General features: G+C 47.6%; 3 protein-coding genes across 3 annotated transcripts; 2 read left to right on the top strand and 1 right to left on the bottom strand.

Moving 5' to 3' along the window:
- The first annotated feature begins 9,177 nt into the window (after positions 1-9,177).
- On the top strand, positions 9,178-10,428 carry LOC133887010 (uncharacterized). Its single transcript, XM_062326918.1, has one exon. The coding sequence runs from the start codon at positions 9,407-9,409 to the stop codon at positions 10,226-10,228; it is 822 nt and encodes a 273-aa protein (XP_062182902.1). The 5' UTR covers positions 9,178-9,406; the 3' UTR covers positions 10,229-10,428.
- Positions 10,429-10,778: 350 nt separating this feature from the next.
- LOC133886298 (uncharacterized) lies at positions 10,779-11,150 on the top strand. Its single transcript, XM_062326046.1, has one exon. The coding sequence runs from the start codon at positions 10,839-10,841 to the stop codon at positions 11,148-11,150; it is 312 nt and encodes a 103-aa protein (XP_062182030.1). The 5' UTR covers positions 10,779-10,838.
- Positions 11,151-16,293: 5,143 nt separating this feature from the next.
- On the bottom strand, positions 16,294-18,233 carry LOC133886024 (amino acid permease 3-like). The gene is made up of 3 exons (XM_062325739.1): positions 17,697-18,233; positions 17,260-17,617; positions 16,294-17,127 (listed from the first exon to the last, which is right to left on the bottom strand). The coding sequence occupies exons 1-3, from the start codon at positions 18,137-18,139 to the stop codon at positions 16,492-16,494; spliced, it is 1,437 nt and encodes a 478-aa protein (XP_062181723.1). The 5' UTR covers positions 18,140-18,233; the 3' UTR covers positions 16,294-16,491.
- Positions 18,234-18,754: the final 521 nt, after the last annotated feature.

Here is an 18,754-nt window from a genome sequence, read left to right as displayed (position 1 = left end):
CGGAACTTGACACTGCCATCATTGGTTCAGTCAAGTTCGGAGACGGCTCCATTGTCGACATCCTAGGCCGCGACATGGTGCTACTCAAGTGAAAGAACAGAGAACACCGCGTCATCACGAACGTCTACTTCATCCCCAAGTTGAAGATCAACATCATCAGTATTGGTCAGCTCAACGAGCAAGGCTGCCAAGTGCTGATCGATGGGGGAGTGTTGCGGATCCGTGATCGGGAGCGCCATATTCTTGCCAGGGTAACACTCTCTAAGAACTGGTTGTACACAATGAAACTAAACATCACACAACCAGTGGGCATGGCTGCACATCACGATGACGAAGCATGGCTCTGGCATGCCTATTTCAGTCATCTGCACTTCGATGCGCTGAAGAAGCTGGTGCGCCACGGGATGGTGCGTGGCTTGCCGGCGTTTGACGATGTTGGAGATGTTTGCAACAGCTGCCTTGCTGGCAAGCAACTATGTGTTGCGTTCTCGTAGAAAGCCAACTACCGCACCGAGGGTCTCCTAGACCTTGTGCATGGTGATCTATGTGGGCCCATCACTCTACTGACGAACAGTGGGCGGCGCTACTTCCTGTTGCTAGTGGACGACCACAGCCACTACCATGTGGCTGCGTCTATTGACCAACAAGGATGAGGCACCCGCAGTGATCAAGGAGTTCCAGGCGCGCATCGAGACGGAGATCGGGCGGCAACTGTGAGTACTACAGACTGATCGGGGTGGTGAATTCACCTCGGCTAAGTTCAGGCAGTACTACGCCGAGCGGAGAGTCGAGCGCCACCTCACAATGCCATACTCCCCATAGCAAAATGGTGTTGTGGAACGGCGCAACCATACCATCGTCGGGATGGTGTGCTATCTGCTCAAGGCGAAGTAGATGCCAATAACGTTTTGGGGAGAGGCAGTGACCACAATGGTCTTCCTTCTCAACCGGTCATCGACCAAGAGTCGGAGTGGCATGACCCCGTTCGAGGCTTGGCATAGGCAGAAGCCTGATGTCTCATTCCAGCGCACATTTGGTTGCGTGGCGCATGTCAAGGTAACCAAGTCGAACCTGTGGAAGCTTGATGATTGCAGCGTTTGAATGGTGTTCCTTGGGTACGAGCCAGGGACCAAGGCATACAGGTTGTTTGAACCACGAGCACGCCGTGTTCACGTCTCCTGTGATGTGATCTTCAACGATAGGTGATGGGACTGGTCAACGACAGACGAGTCAATGACCATAGGCCTCGGTAGCAACTTCACGATTGAGTACGCAAAGTGCCGGAGGTCGGAGGCGGTGAAGGATGCTCCAGCTCGCATGGTGACCATGAGTCGACTTGCTGCGACCACGAGTTGACCTGCTGGGACCACATGTCCACCAGGAGCGACCACGTGCCCGGGAGCAGTGACCAGTCCACCTACTGCGACACCGGGGAGACCAGTAGCATTGACCTGTCTACCTGCTGCGACACCAGGGTGACCAGCATCGACTAGCTTCGCCACACCACTAGCCGATGGCGACCAGTACCTCAACGCTAAGCACGATGACGGACCACTCCATTTTCGCACCATCGTGGACATCCTGGGCGACGCCACGCCACATGGGCAGGTGGCCCGAGAACTCAACGAGCATGAGCTGCACTTGGTGAGTGCAGAAGAGCCGACCACCTTCTCTGAGGTGGAGCATGAGCCGTGCTGGTGTCACGTGATGCTGGAGGAGATGAGGTTGATCAAAGATAATGAGACAAGGGAGCTCGTCGATCCGCTGATAGACGTTAGCCAATTGGGTTGAAATGGGTGTTCAAGGTCAAGCACGATGGGAAGGGTGAGATGGTGAAGCATGGCACGACTTGTGGCGAAATGCTATGTTTAGTGTGAGGGCATCGACTTCGAGGAAGTCTTTGCACCTGTCGTGCAGATGGAATCGGTGCGCGCGGTGTTGGCATTAGGGGTGCACAAGGACTGGTTCGTCCACCACGTGGATGTAAAGTTCGCATTCCTAAATGGGGAGTTCGCCGAGGAGATCTACGTGCAACAGCCACCGGGGTTCATTGCCGAGCATCAAGAGCACAAGGTGTTGATGTTGCGCAAGGCTCTATATGGGCTGCGCCAAGCATCCCGTGCCTGGAACACCAAGCTGGACACGAGCCTCGTCTCGATGGGCTTCATCAAGTGTGCCAGCGAGCATGTTCTGTACACGCACCACACCGGACATGGTCTGCTGGTCGTGGGCATGTATGTTGATGATTTAATCATCACCGGGCCAAGCCATGTTGACATTGACCAGTTCAAGCGAGAGATGATGTCAATGTTCCACATGAGTGACCTTGGTCTGCTCACCTACTACCTCGGCATTGAGGTGAGTCAGGGTGAAGATGACATTGCGCTCTGCCAGAGCGCTTATGCTAGCAAGCTCCTGAAAAGGAGCATCATGGAGGGGTGCAACCCATGTCATGCGCCGATGGAGGACCGATTGAAGCTCTCCAAGGCGAGCACGACACCGCCAGTTGACACGACGCACTACCGGAGCATTGTAGGTGGTCTGCGCTATCTGGTGCACACACAGTCGAACATCGCGTCGCCGTAGGGTATGTCAGCTGGTACATGGAGGATTCGCACGAAGATTACTACGTGGTGGTCAAACATCTCCTCCACTACATGACTGGTACTCACGGGTACAACGTTGTCTACAAAAAGGAAGGAGGAGCCGCAGTTGCGCTGATGGGGTACAGCGATAGTGACATGGCTGGCGACCTTGATGGCCACAAGAGCACAACCAACGTTCTCTTTCTCCTCGGCCACAGTCCCATCTCTTGGCAATTGCAGAAGCAGAGAGTGGTCACACTCTCCACATGCGAAGCAGAGTACATAGTTGTAGCTACATCAGCTTGCCAGGGAGTTTGGCTTGTTCGGTTGCTGCGCGAGCTCACCAACGAAGAGCTCCGAGCACCGACATTGATGGTGGATAACTAGTCTGCCATCTCACTCGTCAAGAACCCAGTCCTCCACGACAGGAGCAAACACATTGACACCCGATATCACTTCATTCGTGATTATATTGCTGGAGGACAGATCGACCTTGAGTTTGCTGAATCCGAACAGTAGCTCGCGGACAGCCTCACCAAACCACTCGGCCACGTTCGGTTCCAGGAGCTTCATGCAAGGATTAGCGTGGTCGAGATCAAGAAGGCACAACAAGATTAGGGGGAGTCTGTTACAATATAATAACTTGTTATTGTCAGTGTCCTGTCTTTTCCCCTTTTGTGTTTGAGTCAAAGCACGGTGCCATGCTTATATTGGGAATGTGCGGGTAGGTGTAGGTCTAAGACGTAGGACAAGACACGCATCTTATCAGTGTGACTCTCTTGCCTCATGTTGGCTGTGACGTGCGATGTAGCGCAAGTTGCAGAGCATGGACGCACGGTAGAGTCTATACGTAGTAGGTCAAGTCTATAAATAAGAGATGAAGAAAACCTGAAAAACGGCGGTGGTTGTGTGGCACAAAAATCTCTCTCTCGCATCTGAGTGCTTCCTGTGTTCCTCCGACTAGTTCATCAGAGTGGTCGTGCGAGTAGTCGTGCATCATTATGAGTGGTTGCTAGTTGACCTTGCTCCAACGGACCCTTCTGTGCACTCAGGGGGCGATGTGCTGGAGGCCCCAACGGTGGCCGTGGGGTCACGTCCTGATGAGATCGCCCGCTCCGTTGTGCTCTCGCTGGCGATCCCCAAGCTGGAAGTCCCCTCACAAGTGCTAGTCGATGATGAGCTAACCGCGTTGGGAGGTGCTTCTGCGCTCGAGGGTACGGTGGTCATCAAGAGGAGGGGGCAGCGGTGGCGGATGCCGCAGCCAGGATTCAGAAAAATGGAGGCGGCGAATGACAGGTATCTTCTCCTGCAGTCCTCCATTCCTCGGTCGTTGAGACGAAGCTGTAGTAACAAGATTAACTGTTCTCATGCTTGCTTACTGCAGATTTGTGCCGATTAAAGATGTAAAGGCTATGCTACAAACTGGGCGCCTTAAGGGGCAGCAGATCGCTTACAGGACAAAGAAGGATAAGTTGGTATGTTCTCCTTCCATTCCTTTCTTCCACGTCTTAGCACCCAGCACGTAGACATCAAACATGAAAAAGGTAGAGCAGTGGCGGGCGCAGCATTTTCAAATTGGGTGTACAGAGCCACAATAGAATTATTCAAAAACTAAAGCTCCATAAAAGCAAATGATACAGTACAAATAGTTCCTTAATCACTAGCATCTTTTCCGCTCGCTCCACAAAGATTACAAATCAACAACCTTCATCCTTTTTGGCTAACCCAGAGCCTTAGATTAAACAAATGTGCTTCATCAAACTATTGATTGACCAATTGTATTGCACTAAATATGAATCAATTACATCATATCTTTACCGATCATCAATGAATCAATTGACAACTTAACTACTGATTACTGAAATATTGCACGAAGAGAGTAGACACGGTATGTGTCATGGGTCATGAGCCTTCTGCGGTGTAGATTCCCCACCCTTCGTATGCTAGGCAATGGCTGAATCTCCCTCTTCTCCGCTGGAGCCGTCCTAGTCATTGTGGCTAGCGTTGCGTTGTTGTGTGGCTACCTTCGCAGCTGTCCCCATAGCAGAACGCTCCTCACCGCACTCCGGCTCTACCTTCTATGCTCCCATGGACTTAGCGAGTTAGAAGAGGCGTGCATTGCTGCACTAGTCGTCGGCCGGCGGGTGGCCGACAACAGGCAGTGCAGAAAACCCTAGCTAAAGGCCTAAAGAAGGGAGCCATTGGGATGTGATGCGAGAGCGAGAGTTCTGAGGACGACGGCTGGACGAGATGATGAGTCGGGAGTCCACTGAACTGCGTCCGCCTCTCTTCCCACTCATTTCCACCTGGGCCAAAGATGAGCAATATGGATAGGGCCTTTGGGCAGGCCTAACACAAGAGACTGAATTCCTACTGTATCAATTGCAATCAATGTGCCATTTTTGTATGAACGAGACTGAATTATGAGGATAATTGTTTTGTCTTTAGGCCTGATTTTTTTTATTCCCACTATATTTAGCTCTCATATTTTACGAAGGCTGAATTTTTTTATTCCTAATTGTTTTGTCTTTAGGTCTTTTGCACCAGATGGTTACTATTTGTTTAGAAGGACGATTTTTGTTAACTGGTGCCGTTAGTGCTGAAATTTATGTGTGCCTTGCTTCAATGCTTAAAACCGAGGCGTATTTGAGATTTTAGACAACAGACACCGCCGTATTTGAGAAAATAGACAATATGTTGACGTATTTACAAATTTAGCATCCGTATTCGGAACCTCAAACGCCGAAAACTGACTTTCGGTAACTCAGAATCCGAAAACAGCCCGGCCCTACAATTTTCGGCAACTCAGTTGCCGAATACGACACTGTTCACCGTATTCGGCAACTGAGGCCTCTGCATGCGCCGGAGCTCGGAAGGTACATGAAAGAAGCTAGCAAGCAAAAGTGTATAAAAGTGCATGTTTTTTATTTAATTCACGATTTTTTTTGAAAATACAAAATAGTCCAAAAATTCTAAATGTTTTCATGATCAAACTAGAGATCACCAGCAACCCATTTTAATTAGTTTGGTCCAAAAAATCTGAGCCAATATTTAATTAGAATTCTCCAAATAAATCAACTTTTATAAATTCTAGCAATATTTAATGCCTCAAATAATTTCTAAAAAATCTAGAAAAATTCACTAACATTGTTATAATGTGATATACTAATTTATAAAAATATTTCCATCCCTATGTTATTTGGTGTAAAAGTGAGTTTCTTTGTAATGCTTCGTTTATATGTATTTTTATCATTTCATGTGATATTCTCTTTTTAATTCAATTTGAATAAAAATAATGCAACATGCACAAAATTTTGGTTCTCATATTAATATTAAGCCTTTGTAATGCTCCATGCTCCATGCTCAGTGAGCCGTTGGAGACCGCCCCGACGCGAACTTGCCCCTCAAACGGGTTCGCCGTCGTCTCCTCTCCGCGTTCCGCCGCTCGCCGTCGAAGTCCGGCCACCGGAGCTCAACTCCGGCGACTCTCCGGCCAAGCACCGCCGCACTGAGCCCCGCGCCGCCGACCAGAGGAGGAAGACTCAAGGTGAGCCGTCCGATCTTGCAGCAACGGCCACGATTAGATTGCAAAATACCCCTTCGCTAGCCATTTAGATCGCGCCACGTGTCCTCTTTAACCTAGTCAGCTTATTAGAGCCACGTCAGCGCCACGTGTCAGTCGCGTCAGCCGAGCCGAGCCGATCAGCGTCCACGTCAGCGTGATGATGTCATGCTGACATCATAAATAGGGTTTTCTAATTAAAAATAAATCTGTTAATTCTTTTAAATATGTACTTTTGCAATTAGGTCCCTAGACTTTTATGATTTCACAAAAACAACCCCTGATAGCCCTGTTATTTTACTTTTAGCCCCCTGAACTTTTAGTTAATTGCGAATAGGTCCCTGGACTTTTACAAATCAGCCCATAGATTTTCTGTTTTACAAATTAGCCCTTGTTCTTTTTCAGAAAAGCCCTTGTAGCTTAAAACTCTCATAACTTTTTCATACAAGCTCCGTTTTAGGCGATTCTCGCGCTCCCGCGATCGTAGCAGCGAGTACTTTCCGTTAGTAGGCTTTTTATAGCGCCTTGCTTCTGTTTGGTGCACTATTCTTAGTGTTTCTTTTGTGTTGTTTGTCGGAAGTTCCTGCGATTAGTCGATGACGTTCTGGAACAGTTCGAGTGACTTCAAGATCAAGATTTTGACAACACTGAGCAGCACTTCGGAAGGAGGCAAGTGTCCTTGAACATCTTGCACCTATTTTTAGGAATTTATGTTAGTTGTTTATCCTTCATTGCATGCTTGTCTAAATTGAAAACCTATGAATAGGGTTTACTAGCTTTTGTGTGAATATCCTTGTCGCCATTGATGGGTCATGGGAAGAAAATGGTAGATATGCTAGTCGCTGTCCTGGTTGGGTTAGAAGTTAAACTTGATTAACGATTATGCAACATGAATCGAGTATGGTAATCTTTCGTAGCAACATGAAATAGGGATCCTAACAGGATGGTTGTTATGTGGATGGTGCATGAAGGCGCATTTGTTGTGCCACACGTTGGGAATGTGTCTGTTCCTATGTGGGGTCCTAAGGACCGGTTCTTGAAGCCTGTAACCCGGCATAACAGCACAACCATGAGGCCTATATGGGTACGGCCTGGCCAAGTAATTAGTGCCCTTCATATTCTGTACGCACCAATGGACGGTTAAGTGGCACAAGAGGGGGCCTCTGCATTGGATGGAATCCCTGTTAGTGGTGAAACCTTAGTGGGTGCATATGGATTTGGAGGCGCTTTGTAAAGGCCTTGTAGTGAGACCCCGGCTCTACACCCCGGAAGTGTGAAGCAAAACGGGAATCACGACTCGTGGGTAAAGTGTGCAAACTCTGCAGAGTGTGAAACTGATCGATCAGCCGTGCTCACGGTCAAGAGCGGCTTGGACTTCTTCTTGATTAGTTGGGATCAGGGTTCTGGTATGGATGGTCGGGTAACCAGGTAATGGAATTGTCTGGTGAGTTATGGTAGCCGGATATGGAATATCTGGTGAGCCTGGTAGTCGGATGGAATCCGATAAGCTGTTCTTGTTTAAGTTGTGTCTTCATACCTAGTAAATAGGATGCCTGATTCTGGGAGTTGTAGGTTAATGTTGCTTAGTGCAGTAAACCAGTGTCTAACCTTTTCTTGACTTAAGCCCTCATGTCATATTTTTCTACACTTGCGGAGTACGATATGTACTCACACTTGCTATTTTCAAAAATAAATGCTGCTCAGTTGGAGAAGACTACACAGAGATCAATGAAGCTGAAGACTACAATGAAGATGGAGCGTCCTAGGTCGCGTTGCCCCCAGTCGATTGCCTGTGGTGTGCCCTAAAGCTTTCGTTGGAGTTTTCTCGAGTTCTTCCGCTGCTATTCAAAACTCTGGTAATTGTTTCAATAAAGTTGTTTTTGTTCGATATAGAACTGTATATCACTGATATGTCACCGCATGTATGATGAAACTGATCCTGGCATACATGTGTAATACACCTGGTTGTTCTTTTGAAAAACCGGGCGTGACATCATCTGTTCATGGTACCGTTGGATACAGGTAAAGGAAATCAGTGTTCTCCTCCTGTGATGTGCGTTAGTTTGACATTTGTTATTTTGAGGTCTCGATGTGATTTTGTTGTATGCACTGACATTATCATAAGGTTCTTTCTAGAAAGGCTGTTTTCCAGCCTTTCAACTTGGGGATACAACCCAAGATCTGTTGTGTGCGCATTCTGCGCTCCACCACCCTGAGCTCATAGGGTCCCATTTACCTGACAGTTGGATACCCTTGAATATCTATGCAGTTAAGGCAACGTGCTAATTTCTTCATATGATCTATGAGGATTTACAACTTGTTGGACTTGCTTGTAAGGTATCCATGGATGTACTTGTCAGGTTATGTGACAATAAGTCTGAATCATTGAATTTCAGAGCCCAAGTTGGATGTTTACTGCCATAAGATGGTTTTATTCGTGGCTTGTACAGAGGCACTGCTTAAAAGGATGTAATTTTATCATAAGTTTGACACCTATTCACTGCTTACCTCTTGACATTTTAACTTTGGTGTCATCACAGATGTAACAAAACATAATGTCATTTCTCTATTAGAAAGGCTATTTAGACTGAAAGAAACCTCTTGACTTAGTTGCATATGTCTCAGCTAACCAATTAGCTTCCTTTTACTAGCTGATTGTAAGATTGAACGAGGCATTTATCTGAGTTGCTTTGCTTCTGTTCCGTTGAGTACCTACCGCAAACATTTGCCATCTCAAAATCATGTTCCTGATTGCATCATTGTCACAACATAACCAGTTAGTTTGTTACGAGGTTCCTATCGTATCTGCTTTCAAGAACTGCTCAAACTGAAAAAACTATGATTTCTCCCAACCACCCTCATGACAGCAGAATTTCTGTTCAGTTCTTTCTGTTGCATGTTTCTGTGACCGTGAGCCTGTGACTGACAGAAGTTGTTACCATCATCTCCTTGTGTAGCCAGACAAGAGTGCCCCAAAAGCATCCCTGCTTCAGCTCCACTCCTGCTGAATTCTACTTCAGGTTTGTAAGTTTCCTTCTTCTTTTAGGTGGCACGTCATGCTCCTTGCTTGTTGCTGTTGGGAAACTGGTTGCTTGGGAGCTGGTGGCCACTGGCAATTGAGTATGCTATTGAAGTGGAAGCAAAGAAACCAGCCTCACCTCTCCCCATATAATCCACCAAAGAGCTCGTGTTGCTCACGGTCCAGATCCTTGTCCTTGTGGAGAAGCCATCCTTATTGCAGGCTGCTCCGCCGTCCGGCATGGCTGCGGTCTCTGACCGTGCGGAGGTCGACACTGCCCGCCCGTTCCGGTCCGTCAAGGAGGCGGTTGCCGTGTTTGGGGACCGCATCCTCGTCGGCAAAAGCCACTCCAGGCCCATTGCCAATGCCAATGCAATTGCCATTGCCACCCCTAGTGCCAAGCATGAGGCTAGCAGTAGTAGCAGTACCATCACCCTTTCTCCAAACGCAATGGCAGAGTCTGAGGCAGAGGCAATGGCAGCCGTTGTGCCGATGTACTCAGCGCCGTCCTCGCCGCCGTCGTTGGCATCGTCGCCTTCGCCGAGCAAGGAGGACGGCAAGCGCCACTACGGCCGCGACGACGAGGCGGGTCTCGTGATCATGCGCTCCATCGAGAAGCTGGAGGCGGAGGTGGCCGACACAAGGCAGGAGGTGGCGCAGCTCAGGAAGCGGGGGTCTGAGATGGAGATGGCTGTGGCCAGCCTCAACGCGCAGCTCCACAGGGGCCTCTCCAAGCTCGCCGAGATGGAGGCCGACAAGGCGGCGTCGGCGACGGGGCGGCGCAGCATCGGAGGCGATACCGACGTGGCATCCACGGTCAGGAGCGAACGGTACTGGGGCGACAAGCTCGGCGCGCACGAGTACCTGCCGTCGTTCTCGCACGCGCTGAGCCTCGGCGAGGTGGACGACGACGAGCTGATCAGCGGGAGGAGGAGGAAGGCGCAGAAGGTGAAGCCCATTGTTCCCCTGATTGGTGACATCCTCTTCTCCAAGAGGAAGAGCACCAAGGACAAGGGTGATGATGGCTTCTACAGTGGTGATCTCTACAGTGTGCTAGGCTAGGCTGATCATCAGGGAAGTGCCTTGTGTGTGCTCAACTTGTGGCTGCTTGATTGTGTGCAATCTCTTTTTTCTTCTCCTTGAATGTTTTTCTTTTCTTTTTCTGAAGCTCTTGTTTGTGTGCCTTGTGCAGGGGAATTTGTGTAAATGTACAAAAAAGTGGTGATGTATCTTCAGATCATGAATGGAAAAGTGTGTGATTGCAGTAGACTTTACTGAATGCTAGAATCTACTTCTTAGTGACAGTTTTCAGATATTTTTGTATTAGCCCTGAAATGCAAATGCAAAACAAAAGGCATTTGCCATTTTTTTGGCATGCTATTAGTGGCCTATTATAGGGTGTCCAAAACTAATTCTGTCCACAATTCTCTCTGCACCTCCACTTTTCGTCTGCACATTTCCATTGCTACCTTCTCCTATGCCAGGAGCCCAAGATCCACAAAAGGCGAACAAGATAACAGATCAAAACTTTTTGGCACAAAATTTTTTTCCTCCATAATCCAAGAGCAAGAACAGAGGTGCAGAAGGCGGTTGACACCATTGCCATGCTCATCGCCTTGCTGTTCTTGACGCGCGCGTTTCCAGCGTTTCGGTCGTGAGCTGATCGACGACGATGCCACCCAAGCAGGAGGACGGCCAAGGGCGGCCGGGAGGCAGCGCGTGCCTGTGGCTGGTGACGGCGCTGCTCCTCCTCTGCTTGCTCGCTGGCGGCGCGTGCCTCGCGGCCTACATTGTGCTGCCGCCGCGCGAGGCGCCGGCCTGGCTCCCGGCGGTCGGCCTGGTGCTCGTCGCTCTCCCCTGGGCGTTCTGGATCGCCACGTGCTCGTACCGGTGCGCCGTGGCGCGTGCCGCGGAGCGCAAGATGGCTGCCGTGGCGCCCGCCGCCGGCAGCATGTGCTCGCGCGCCGGCAAGCCGGGCTCATGAGCTAATAATTGTAAGACACTTTGGTGTGTAAACTTTCCGGTTAATTACTGAAGAAAATATCATCATTACGATGTTGATATGGAAATTGAGGCCATGCTTGTATTTCGTCTTCGCGTTTGCGGTGTTAGGAAAATTGAAGATGCAAACGACGTGGGGCGACGAAGAAATTAAATTTGGTCAGCTCAATCTACACATTGTTGTAAACTGGAGGATGCCAAGAATCTGGAAAATATTGGCATGATCTTGCGAGTGCACAACTATAAGGCCCTGTTTCGAACACAGAAAATACATAGATTTTCCCATGAGCTCCTAGACAATGCTTCTTTCTTTGTGTAATTCCTGTGAAATTTCTGAGTTAGAAATTGAGCCTTTGTTGTTGAGTCGCAAACAAGAATGGAACTAGTTTGTCCACAAACCTGTACAAATACAAGAGGTTGATGTTAAAATGTCAGAAATCTCGTTTTTGCATAGATTAGCTCTGCCTTCTGTCACTTCCACTGTATATTTATTTGAACCATACGAAACAACCTGCTGACATGGCGTACCTGTTGTATACATCACTGCTGATGTAGGCATGTGGCTCGCCATGCCATCATATTAGCACTCTGCCTGCTACTTGTATGTTGCAGAAACTCTGCTTCTAAGATTGATTCTGCTCACTGAAGATGGTTTAGCTACCACACTTATCTACTTACATAAACTCTGATTTTTCTGTTTTCGTTTTTGCACAATGATTTTTTTCCCCATGAATCAAATGGCCTAACAGTGTGTATACTGCTTGAATAGTAAAATGGAATATATCCGTTTACCGATAATAATGCAGCAGCTTTCAGATGTTCCTTGAATGACAAAAACGCATATTTCATTTTTTTTTTGCGGGGAACACATATTTCGATTTAATACCGAATAATATCAGAGACACTCATGCGTGCAAGCCTGAACTGTGCAAACAGTCCACTGCTTAAATTTTCTGGTGATTATGCTTTGCGTGAAGAATATATAACTTATCAGGACATTGTAGCAGATCACCTCGTAGATCTTCCTGCCCCGGTATATTTTTTTTCTTCTGGGAGACAGGTTTGGCAGAACGGAGCACGTACGGAATTTGTACCTAAATTACTTCCATGTTTCCGACCTAATTTTGTCGGCATAACTATGTTGGCAAATGCTTCACTCACTACACGATAATGGGGCGTGCTTTATTGGTGAAAATAGAAGAGCTAGCGAAAATCATATCAAATGACTTCATGCAAACGAACATCCTCAAGAGAAATCAACGAGGAAACCATGTCTTCAAAATTGCATGCACTGCGGTATGCATGAATGGTTGGCCGGACACTCATGAAGCAAAGCTGACGCTGATGCTGATGCTTTCGGTAACCCAACACACCTGCAGTTTGTGTGACACGTGTGTCCACCATTGACGGGCCTACTAAGTAATAAGGATGTACATATGTACACTTAAATTTTTACGTAATTTTTTCTATATGTCAACTATACAGAATATGAGTTAGTTCGTATGTCACCTTTTTCCTCTATTATCCTCCTATCTAATAAAATTCTTAAAATTTAAATAATTTACTTACTTTTTCTATCCACTCTCATCCTCTACCCTCTTGTTACCGAGTGCTGATATGTGGCTGTTTTACTAATTAAAATAACTAAAGAAATTAGGAGGAAAATTAACGGATAATCTTTTTTTTTATCCCATTTGAAATCAAACTACGGCATCGCTCTCAATGTATTCATTCAGCGACCTTGAGTTTATACATGATGTTACAGTATCTAATGTTTGTCTTTTCGTTGCAACACACAGACACTTAGCTAGTGCCATGTTATGTAGGTGTGACTAGTGACCGCGGTCAAAAATGGTTCAAGCCCATATCGCCATGACCTGACCGGTGTCAACGCGGCTACAACTCACGACCCACTGCTCACGTGGCCACACATAGAGGCTCAGGTGCCCTCGAAGCACGAGTGACGACCGTGTGAGTGAGTATGTCGATTCCTAAGAGCTGAGACCAAATGTGTGACTACGTGACAACCGTGTTCCTGAGATGGAGGGCAGCGGTGACACGGGCATGAGCACGAGCGAGGTGGGGCATGGCATGGGCACATGCTTAAGCCTGGAGGGCAGCGGTGGTGGCGGCACGACGAGCAAGGTGGGGCGCACATGGTTGTGCGCGAGGGCACGGAGCTTTTTTAAATAATATTATTTTATTGCAAAAATAATATCCAAAATTCAGTGTTTGTATAAATAGGCACCTGTTGGCATGTGGAATGCCAACTAGGGACCCGACGTCACTCCACATGCTTATATTCTACATGGCAGTGGATCCAAGGGTCTATCGGCACTCCGTGTACCGATAGATCTTGTGTTCTGCAGGCGATATTGAAATAAAAATTCATAACTTTTTATATGATCTCGGATAGAGATAATCTTTATACGAAAATTGTACCTATCGATGAGAAATGTAACTTTATAGTTGATTAATTTTCCATTTGAATATGTTTAGATTCTCAATAGGTGGCCAGAAGTTTTAGCTCTAGTTTTTCAGATCTAAAATTTATAATCACTTTTTTGTATATAAATGGATTTAAATGAAAAAGTATTCAACTACACGGTTGTAGATCTCATCATGAGGCATAATTTTCATATAAAGATCATCTACATCTATGATCATATAAAAAAGTTATGAATTTTTATTTGAATGTCATTTGTGGGATATGACTTGTCAGCACACGGAGTACCGATAGGTACCTATTTCTACTAATATCATATTTTAGCTGTTATTTTTGCAATTATCCAATAAAATAATATTATTTAAAAAAATCCATGTGCATGAGCGCGATTTGTACGTACACCTAAATGGAAAATCCTGAGCCTGCCACTGGTGTCCACTCATTCATGCACAAAGAACTTGCTGCTTTTCATACTGCAACCAAACAACACCAAAATTGCATTTGCATTTGCATTTGCATTTAGGATCTTATGAAAAGTTGAAATAACTATGTTTTAAAAAAAAACACTAGACACAAAAGCATCAGCTTCAAATCATGCAAAGTAGATCTGCCAATCACACACCCATGATGGAAAAATAGCACAGGATCCAACCAGGAGGAGTGCAGAGATTCCCATCTTCTGTGAGCCATTCTTTTTGCTGTCCCAGCCCAAGCAAGGCAGCCATCACCTACCAAATCAAAGAGAGCAACACCAATGGTCCAGGTGAGCAGATAGATGACCAGCACCCTGCAGCAGTAGTACTACCACCCCTGGGATATATGCATGCACGTGGGATCTCATCCTATCTTACCATTCTTCAGCATGCATGTCCTCTCCTTTTGCAAGACCAAGAAAGAAGAAGGGATGGATGAAAGGGGCTTTGTCAGCTGTCGAGATCCACCAACAGTGGATCATCACTTCGTACCCTGATGGGAGATATTCCTAACCGCGATCTATCAATGGAGGAGCTAGGGTCCATGGTGTGATCATGTGTTGGCTTGTCATGTGTAGAAATGTGTGGGCTTGGGAGATCTGAGATAGATAGGTAAGGTAGATCATTTCCTTGGCATGTCAATGTGCCATGAGATCAGAAGCACCTCATGTGCAGAAGGGTTTTTTCTTCATCCAAGCTAGTAAAGTACTGGATTCCATCTGTACAATGGAGGCCAGATGCTAGTGTTCATGGAAATCTAAGACCCCCCCCCCCTCAGTGGCCTCACGAACACATCATTGTCCATGTTTCGTGTGGAATCGTTGTAGCCGTTTTGCCGTATTGGTCTACTGTAGTGCATCCGAAATTGAGTAGTTTCATATAGGGTCTTCTTATGTGTTCCGTGAAAGTAGCACTAAGCAAAACCTAATATCAACCTGTAGTTCAGTACAAGTCGTACCACAGTCGTAATCGATGATCGAAAAAACATGAGATGCAAGATTTTTTTTGTCTATCAACCTACCATGTACCATGTACCACATTCTGCCGCACCAACCTAACTCTCCATTTGATATATTTGTGTCCTTCATTTTGTGTCTAGTTCTATGTCAGTACCCATTTTTATTCTAGGGTTAGGCCACGTTGACGCCGAACCAGCATAACCCGGTGAAAACCTGCCTAAAACTATTGGCAACTGTCGAATATGAGGACTAAGATGCCGTTGGCAGAGTTCGTATTCAAGCAAATTGTAAAAAGTAGAAATCCAACTTACTTTGCAAAAGTTGTAGATAAGGACGCATAACGTTTTCCTGAAATTGTGTAATCGCTGAAAAAGTTCATAGGAAATTCAGAAATGGAAGTGGACAAGGGGTGCCTTTAGAAGAACACTGATTAGAAATAATATGACAGCTTGGAATAACTTGCTTCGTAAGTTGGCTTCTATACAGCTTAATGATAGTCGTGATACATTTCAATGGTCTTTACATCAACTTGGAAGATTCTCGGCCCGATCGATGTATAGATCTTTGATTAGCGAATTAGTCATTCCAAACAACTTACATCTTTGGCAGCTAAATCTACCACTAAGATTAAAGTGTTCTTATAGTTTTTATTTAATGGAAAGACTCTAACTAAAGATAATTTAACAAAACAATGTTGGGAAGGAAGTACCATATGTTGTTTTTGTCATCATGAGGAAACAATACAACATCTTTTTTTCGAATGTCACACTGCTAAATTTATTTGGCGTGTGGCTAAGGTTACGTTTGGCTTAAATCCACCAACTAGTGTCTCCAATATGTTTGGTAGTTGGCTTAATGGGATAAGTCAAGATTTTTAAAACCACACTTTGGTTGGAGCTAGTGCTCTTTGTTGGGCTATTTGGTTAAGTCGAAATGATGTGGTTTCTGACAGGTCAAAAGTTCACTCTTCTATGCAGGTTCTTTTCAGGGCATTTACTGGATTCGTTTTTTATCTTTGCTACAAAAGACGGAGGATCGGCCTCTTATAAAGGACGCATGTCGAAAAATGGAATCGACAACGATGGAAATTTACACCCGATATGGTTGACTGTTTAGTAATAGACTTTCTGCTTGACTTGGTTCGGGCTTTTTTAGTTCACTCCTGTGTTTGCTTAATCTATCCGGAATACTGGATATATTTGTTAAACCTTGTAATAATGAATGGCTATGTGCATAACTCTGTGCAGAGGCCGGAATAAGTCTTATTCCTTTATTAAAAAAAAATAGCTTTCGGTGAGCAATACAAGAATCTACAAGGTGCTACATGACAAAATGTCACACAAGCTTTCCTTTCCTTACACCCGGGACCCATCGTCAGTGTAATACCCCAGCTACTAGTAGTACATTACACACGCGCATGCACGGCACACGCTCCTCCGGTCCTCCCTAGCCGCTGAACGGCCGGTACACCTTGAGCGCGTCGATGACGTCGGCGATGGAGCCTGCGGCGGCGGCGATGGACACGACAAGGCACGCGGCGCTGAGCGTCTGGAGGCAGATCCACCGCGTGCTCCCCCTGGGCACGCCACGCTGCACGATGTACATTTCAACGGGGAAGTAGACGGTGAGTGGCCAGAAGGAGACGGCGCCGAGGAGGCCCACGACGTCGCCGAAGAAGGGGAGCAGCATGGAGACGACGGTGGTGAGGACGACGAACGCCGTGCGCCAGGTGAGCCGGAAGACGCTGAGAGCGAAGGGGCCGAGCCGCACCTCCCGGGCGATGAAGCGGCTGTCGGGCCACGTCGCCGCCGCCCACTTCTCGACGAAGGCGAAGAGGGGCTGGCAGAAGACCTGGTACGCGCCGACGAGGTGGACGACGATGGCGACGTTGGCGATGTCGAGGAGCCAGAAGGGCTCGTAGAAGCCGAAGCCAGTGAGGAGGTTGTCTGGGGCCGCGTCGCCGAACGCCGCATACCCCATGCACCCGCACAGCATGTAGAACATCGTCGTCGTCGCCACGCTCAGCATCGTCGCCTTCTTCATCACCTTCGCCTCCGACGGTGGCGGCGCCTTGACCGTGTCCTGATCATTCGAAACAGAGCACGTATGGTACGTGTCAGGACGACGTTAATTCGAAACAGAGGAATGAAAGCAAGAAACAGAGCAGGTAAAACTGATAAACAGAGAGAGGAACTAGGCTTCTCGATGGCTTGCCTGGATCTCGATGAGAATGATGGAGTAGGAGTAGGCAAATGCGATGTTGCCAAAGGCCTGCAGGCTGCGCCAGACCTTCTGCGTCGACGTCACGCCGGCGCCGATGCTGATGCCGGTGAGGCTGCCCTTGAACCCCCCGTTGGCGACGGTCTGCGTGATGCCGAGTGAGAGGCCGATCGTGGAGTAGGTGAAGGACATGACGGCGGCGACGATGGAGAGCCACCATATCTGGTCGAAGTCCGGTATCTGCGAGAAGACGATCTCGACGATGCCGAAGAGGATCATGTAGGGGTTGCTGGAACTGCGGCACGCGTTCTTGTGCCCTTTCACGTGGAAGCAATCCGCCCTCTTGATCGCCCTGCAAGCTCAGCTCGCATGGAATGAGCACAAATTAACTAATCAAGTGTAGTAAACAATTTTGTGATCGATGGCATTACAGCATGCTTATGGAGGCGGCGATGGTGTATCCGATGGCGACGCCGAAGAGGTTTGCGTACTGGATGACGCCGCAGAGCCTGACCTTGGCGCCGCCGAGGCTGGCGCGGACGGCGTCCATGTAGGTGTAGTTGCGCTTGCCCGCCATGGGGTCGCCCGACCGGTAGCACTCGGCGAGCAGCGTGGAGGTGTAGTAGATGACTCCGGCGAAGAGCAGCATCACGGCGGGGCCCGCACCCCAGCCCAGCTGCGCGATCGCCCATGCCAGCGACAGCACGCCGGACCCGATCACAGCCGTGATGATGTGCGCGCTCGCCGTCCACACCGTGCCCGTCCGCCGCGGCCGCCCGTCGTCGTCCAGCCACGCTGCGTCTCCCCGGTTCCCTGCCTCCACCGACATCTCCAAAGGCGCCGTCATCCCGCTCAGGTGGCTCGCCTTCGACATCTCCACCTCCGAGGAGCTTGCTCGCACTAAACGAGCACTGATCAACACTATCTAGAGTAGGACTAGATCGGTAGCTTCGAGAAGTGTTCTTGAGCTTGTGTGTGGGGAATGGGACGAGCGGAGGGCCGTATATATATAATAGAGAGAGAGAGAGAGAGAGAGAGAGAGAGAGAGAGAGAGAGAGAGAGAGAGAGAGAGAGAGAGAGCGTGTAGGGTTTCGAGCGGTGGTGGCTGGTTTAGCTCCCGCGTGGAGGCTCAGAGAGGGAGAGTAGGTGGTCTCGTTTGCTTTCTAACTTCCACTGACCACTGCCTGTGGTGGCAACTGGCAGAGCTGATGTGGCACCTGATCGTATCCTATAATGTCATTTCTAATTCTTTATTTTTTATGTGTTATTTTAGAGGAGAGAAAGTAAAAGAATAGGGTTAAAAAATAAGTTTCCAATGTATACATGTGTCACTTATTTTTTAAGTCTCTCAAAGCAATTTATTATCTCACAATCATCTAAACTTACTCAAAGAGCTTGCTTTTTATGAAAAACAAGCTCCATCTCACTCATCTTTAAATAGCTTACCACATCAATTTTTTGTTTACGTAAAGATCTAATTAATGTCAAA

Source organism: Phragmites australis, chromosome 12 (assembly GCF_958298935.1).
Source record: "Phragmites australis chromosome 12, lpPhrAust1.1, whole genome shotgun sequence".
NCBI classification, from domain to species: Eukaryota; Viridiplantae; Streptophyta; class Magnoliopsida; order Poales; family Poaceae; genus Phragmites; species Phragmites australis.
Note: the sequence above shows the minus strand (reverse complement) of the source record. Positions and strands in the feature narration are given on the sequence as shown.

What these genes read in the sequence shown, in the direction of transcription:
- LOC133887010 (XM_062326918.1), top strand. Translation starts at nt 9,407, where the DNA reads ATGGCTGCGGTCTCTGACCGTGCGGAGGTCGACACTGCCCGCCCGTTC.
- LOC133886298 (XM_062326046.1), top strand. Translation starts at nt 10,839, where the DNA reads ATGCCACCCAAGCAGGAGGACGGCCAAGGGCGGCCGGGAGGCAGCGCG.
- LOC133886024 (XM_062325739.1), bottom strand. Translation starts at nt 18,139, where the DNA reads ATGTCGAAGGCGAGCCACCTGAGCGGGATGACGGCGCCTTTGGAGATG. An exon ending in GCCGCCTCCATAAGCATGCT is followed by an intron (nt 17,618 to 17,696) that starts GTAATGCCATCG and finishes CTGAGCTTGCAG; the next exon opens with GGCGATCAAGAGGGCGGATT. An exon ending in TCATTCTCATCGAGATCCAG is followed by an intron (nt 17,128 to 17,259) that starts GCAAGCCATCGA and finishes TCGAATGATCAG; the next exon opens with GACACGGTCAAGGCGCCGCC.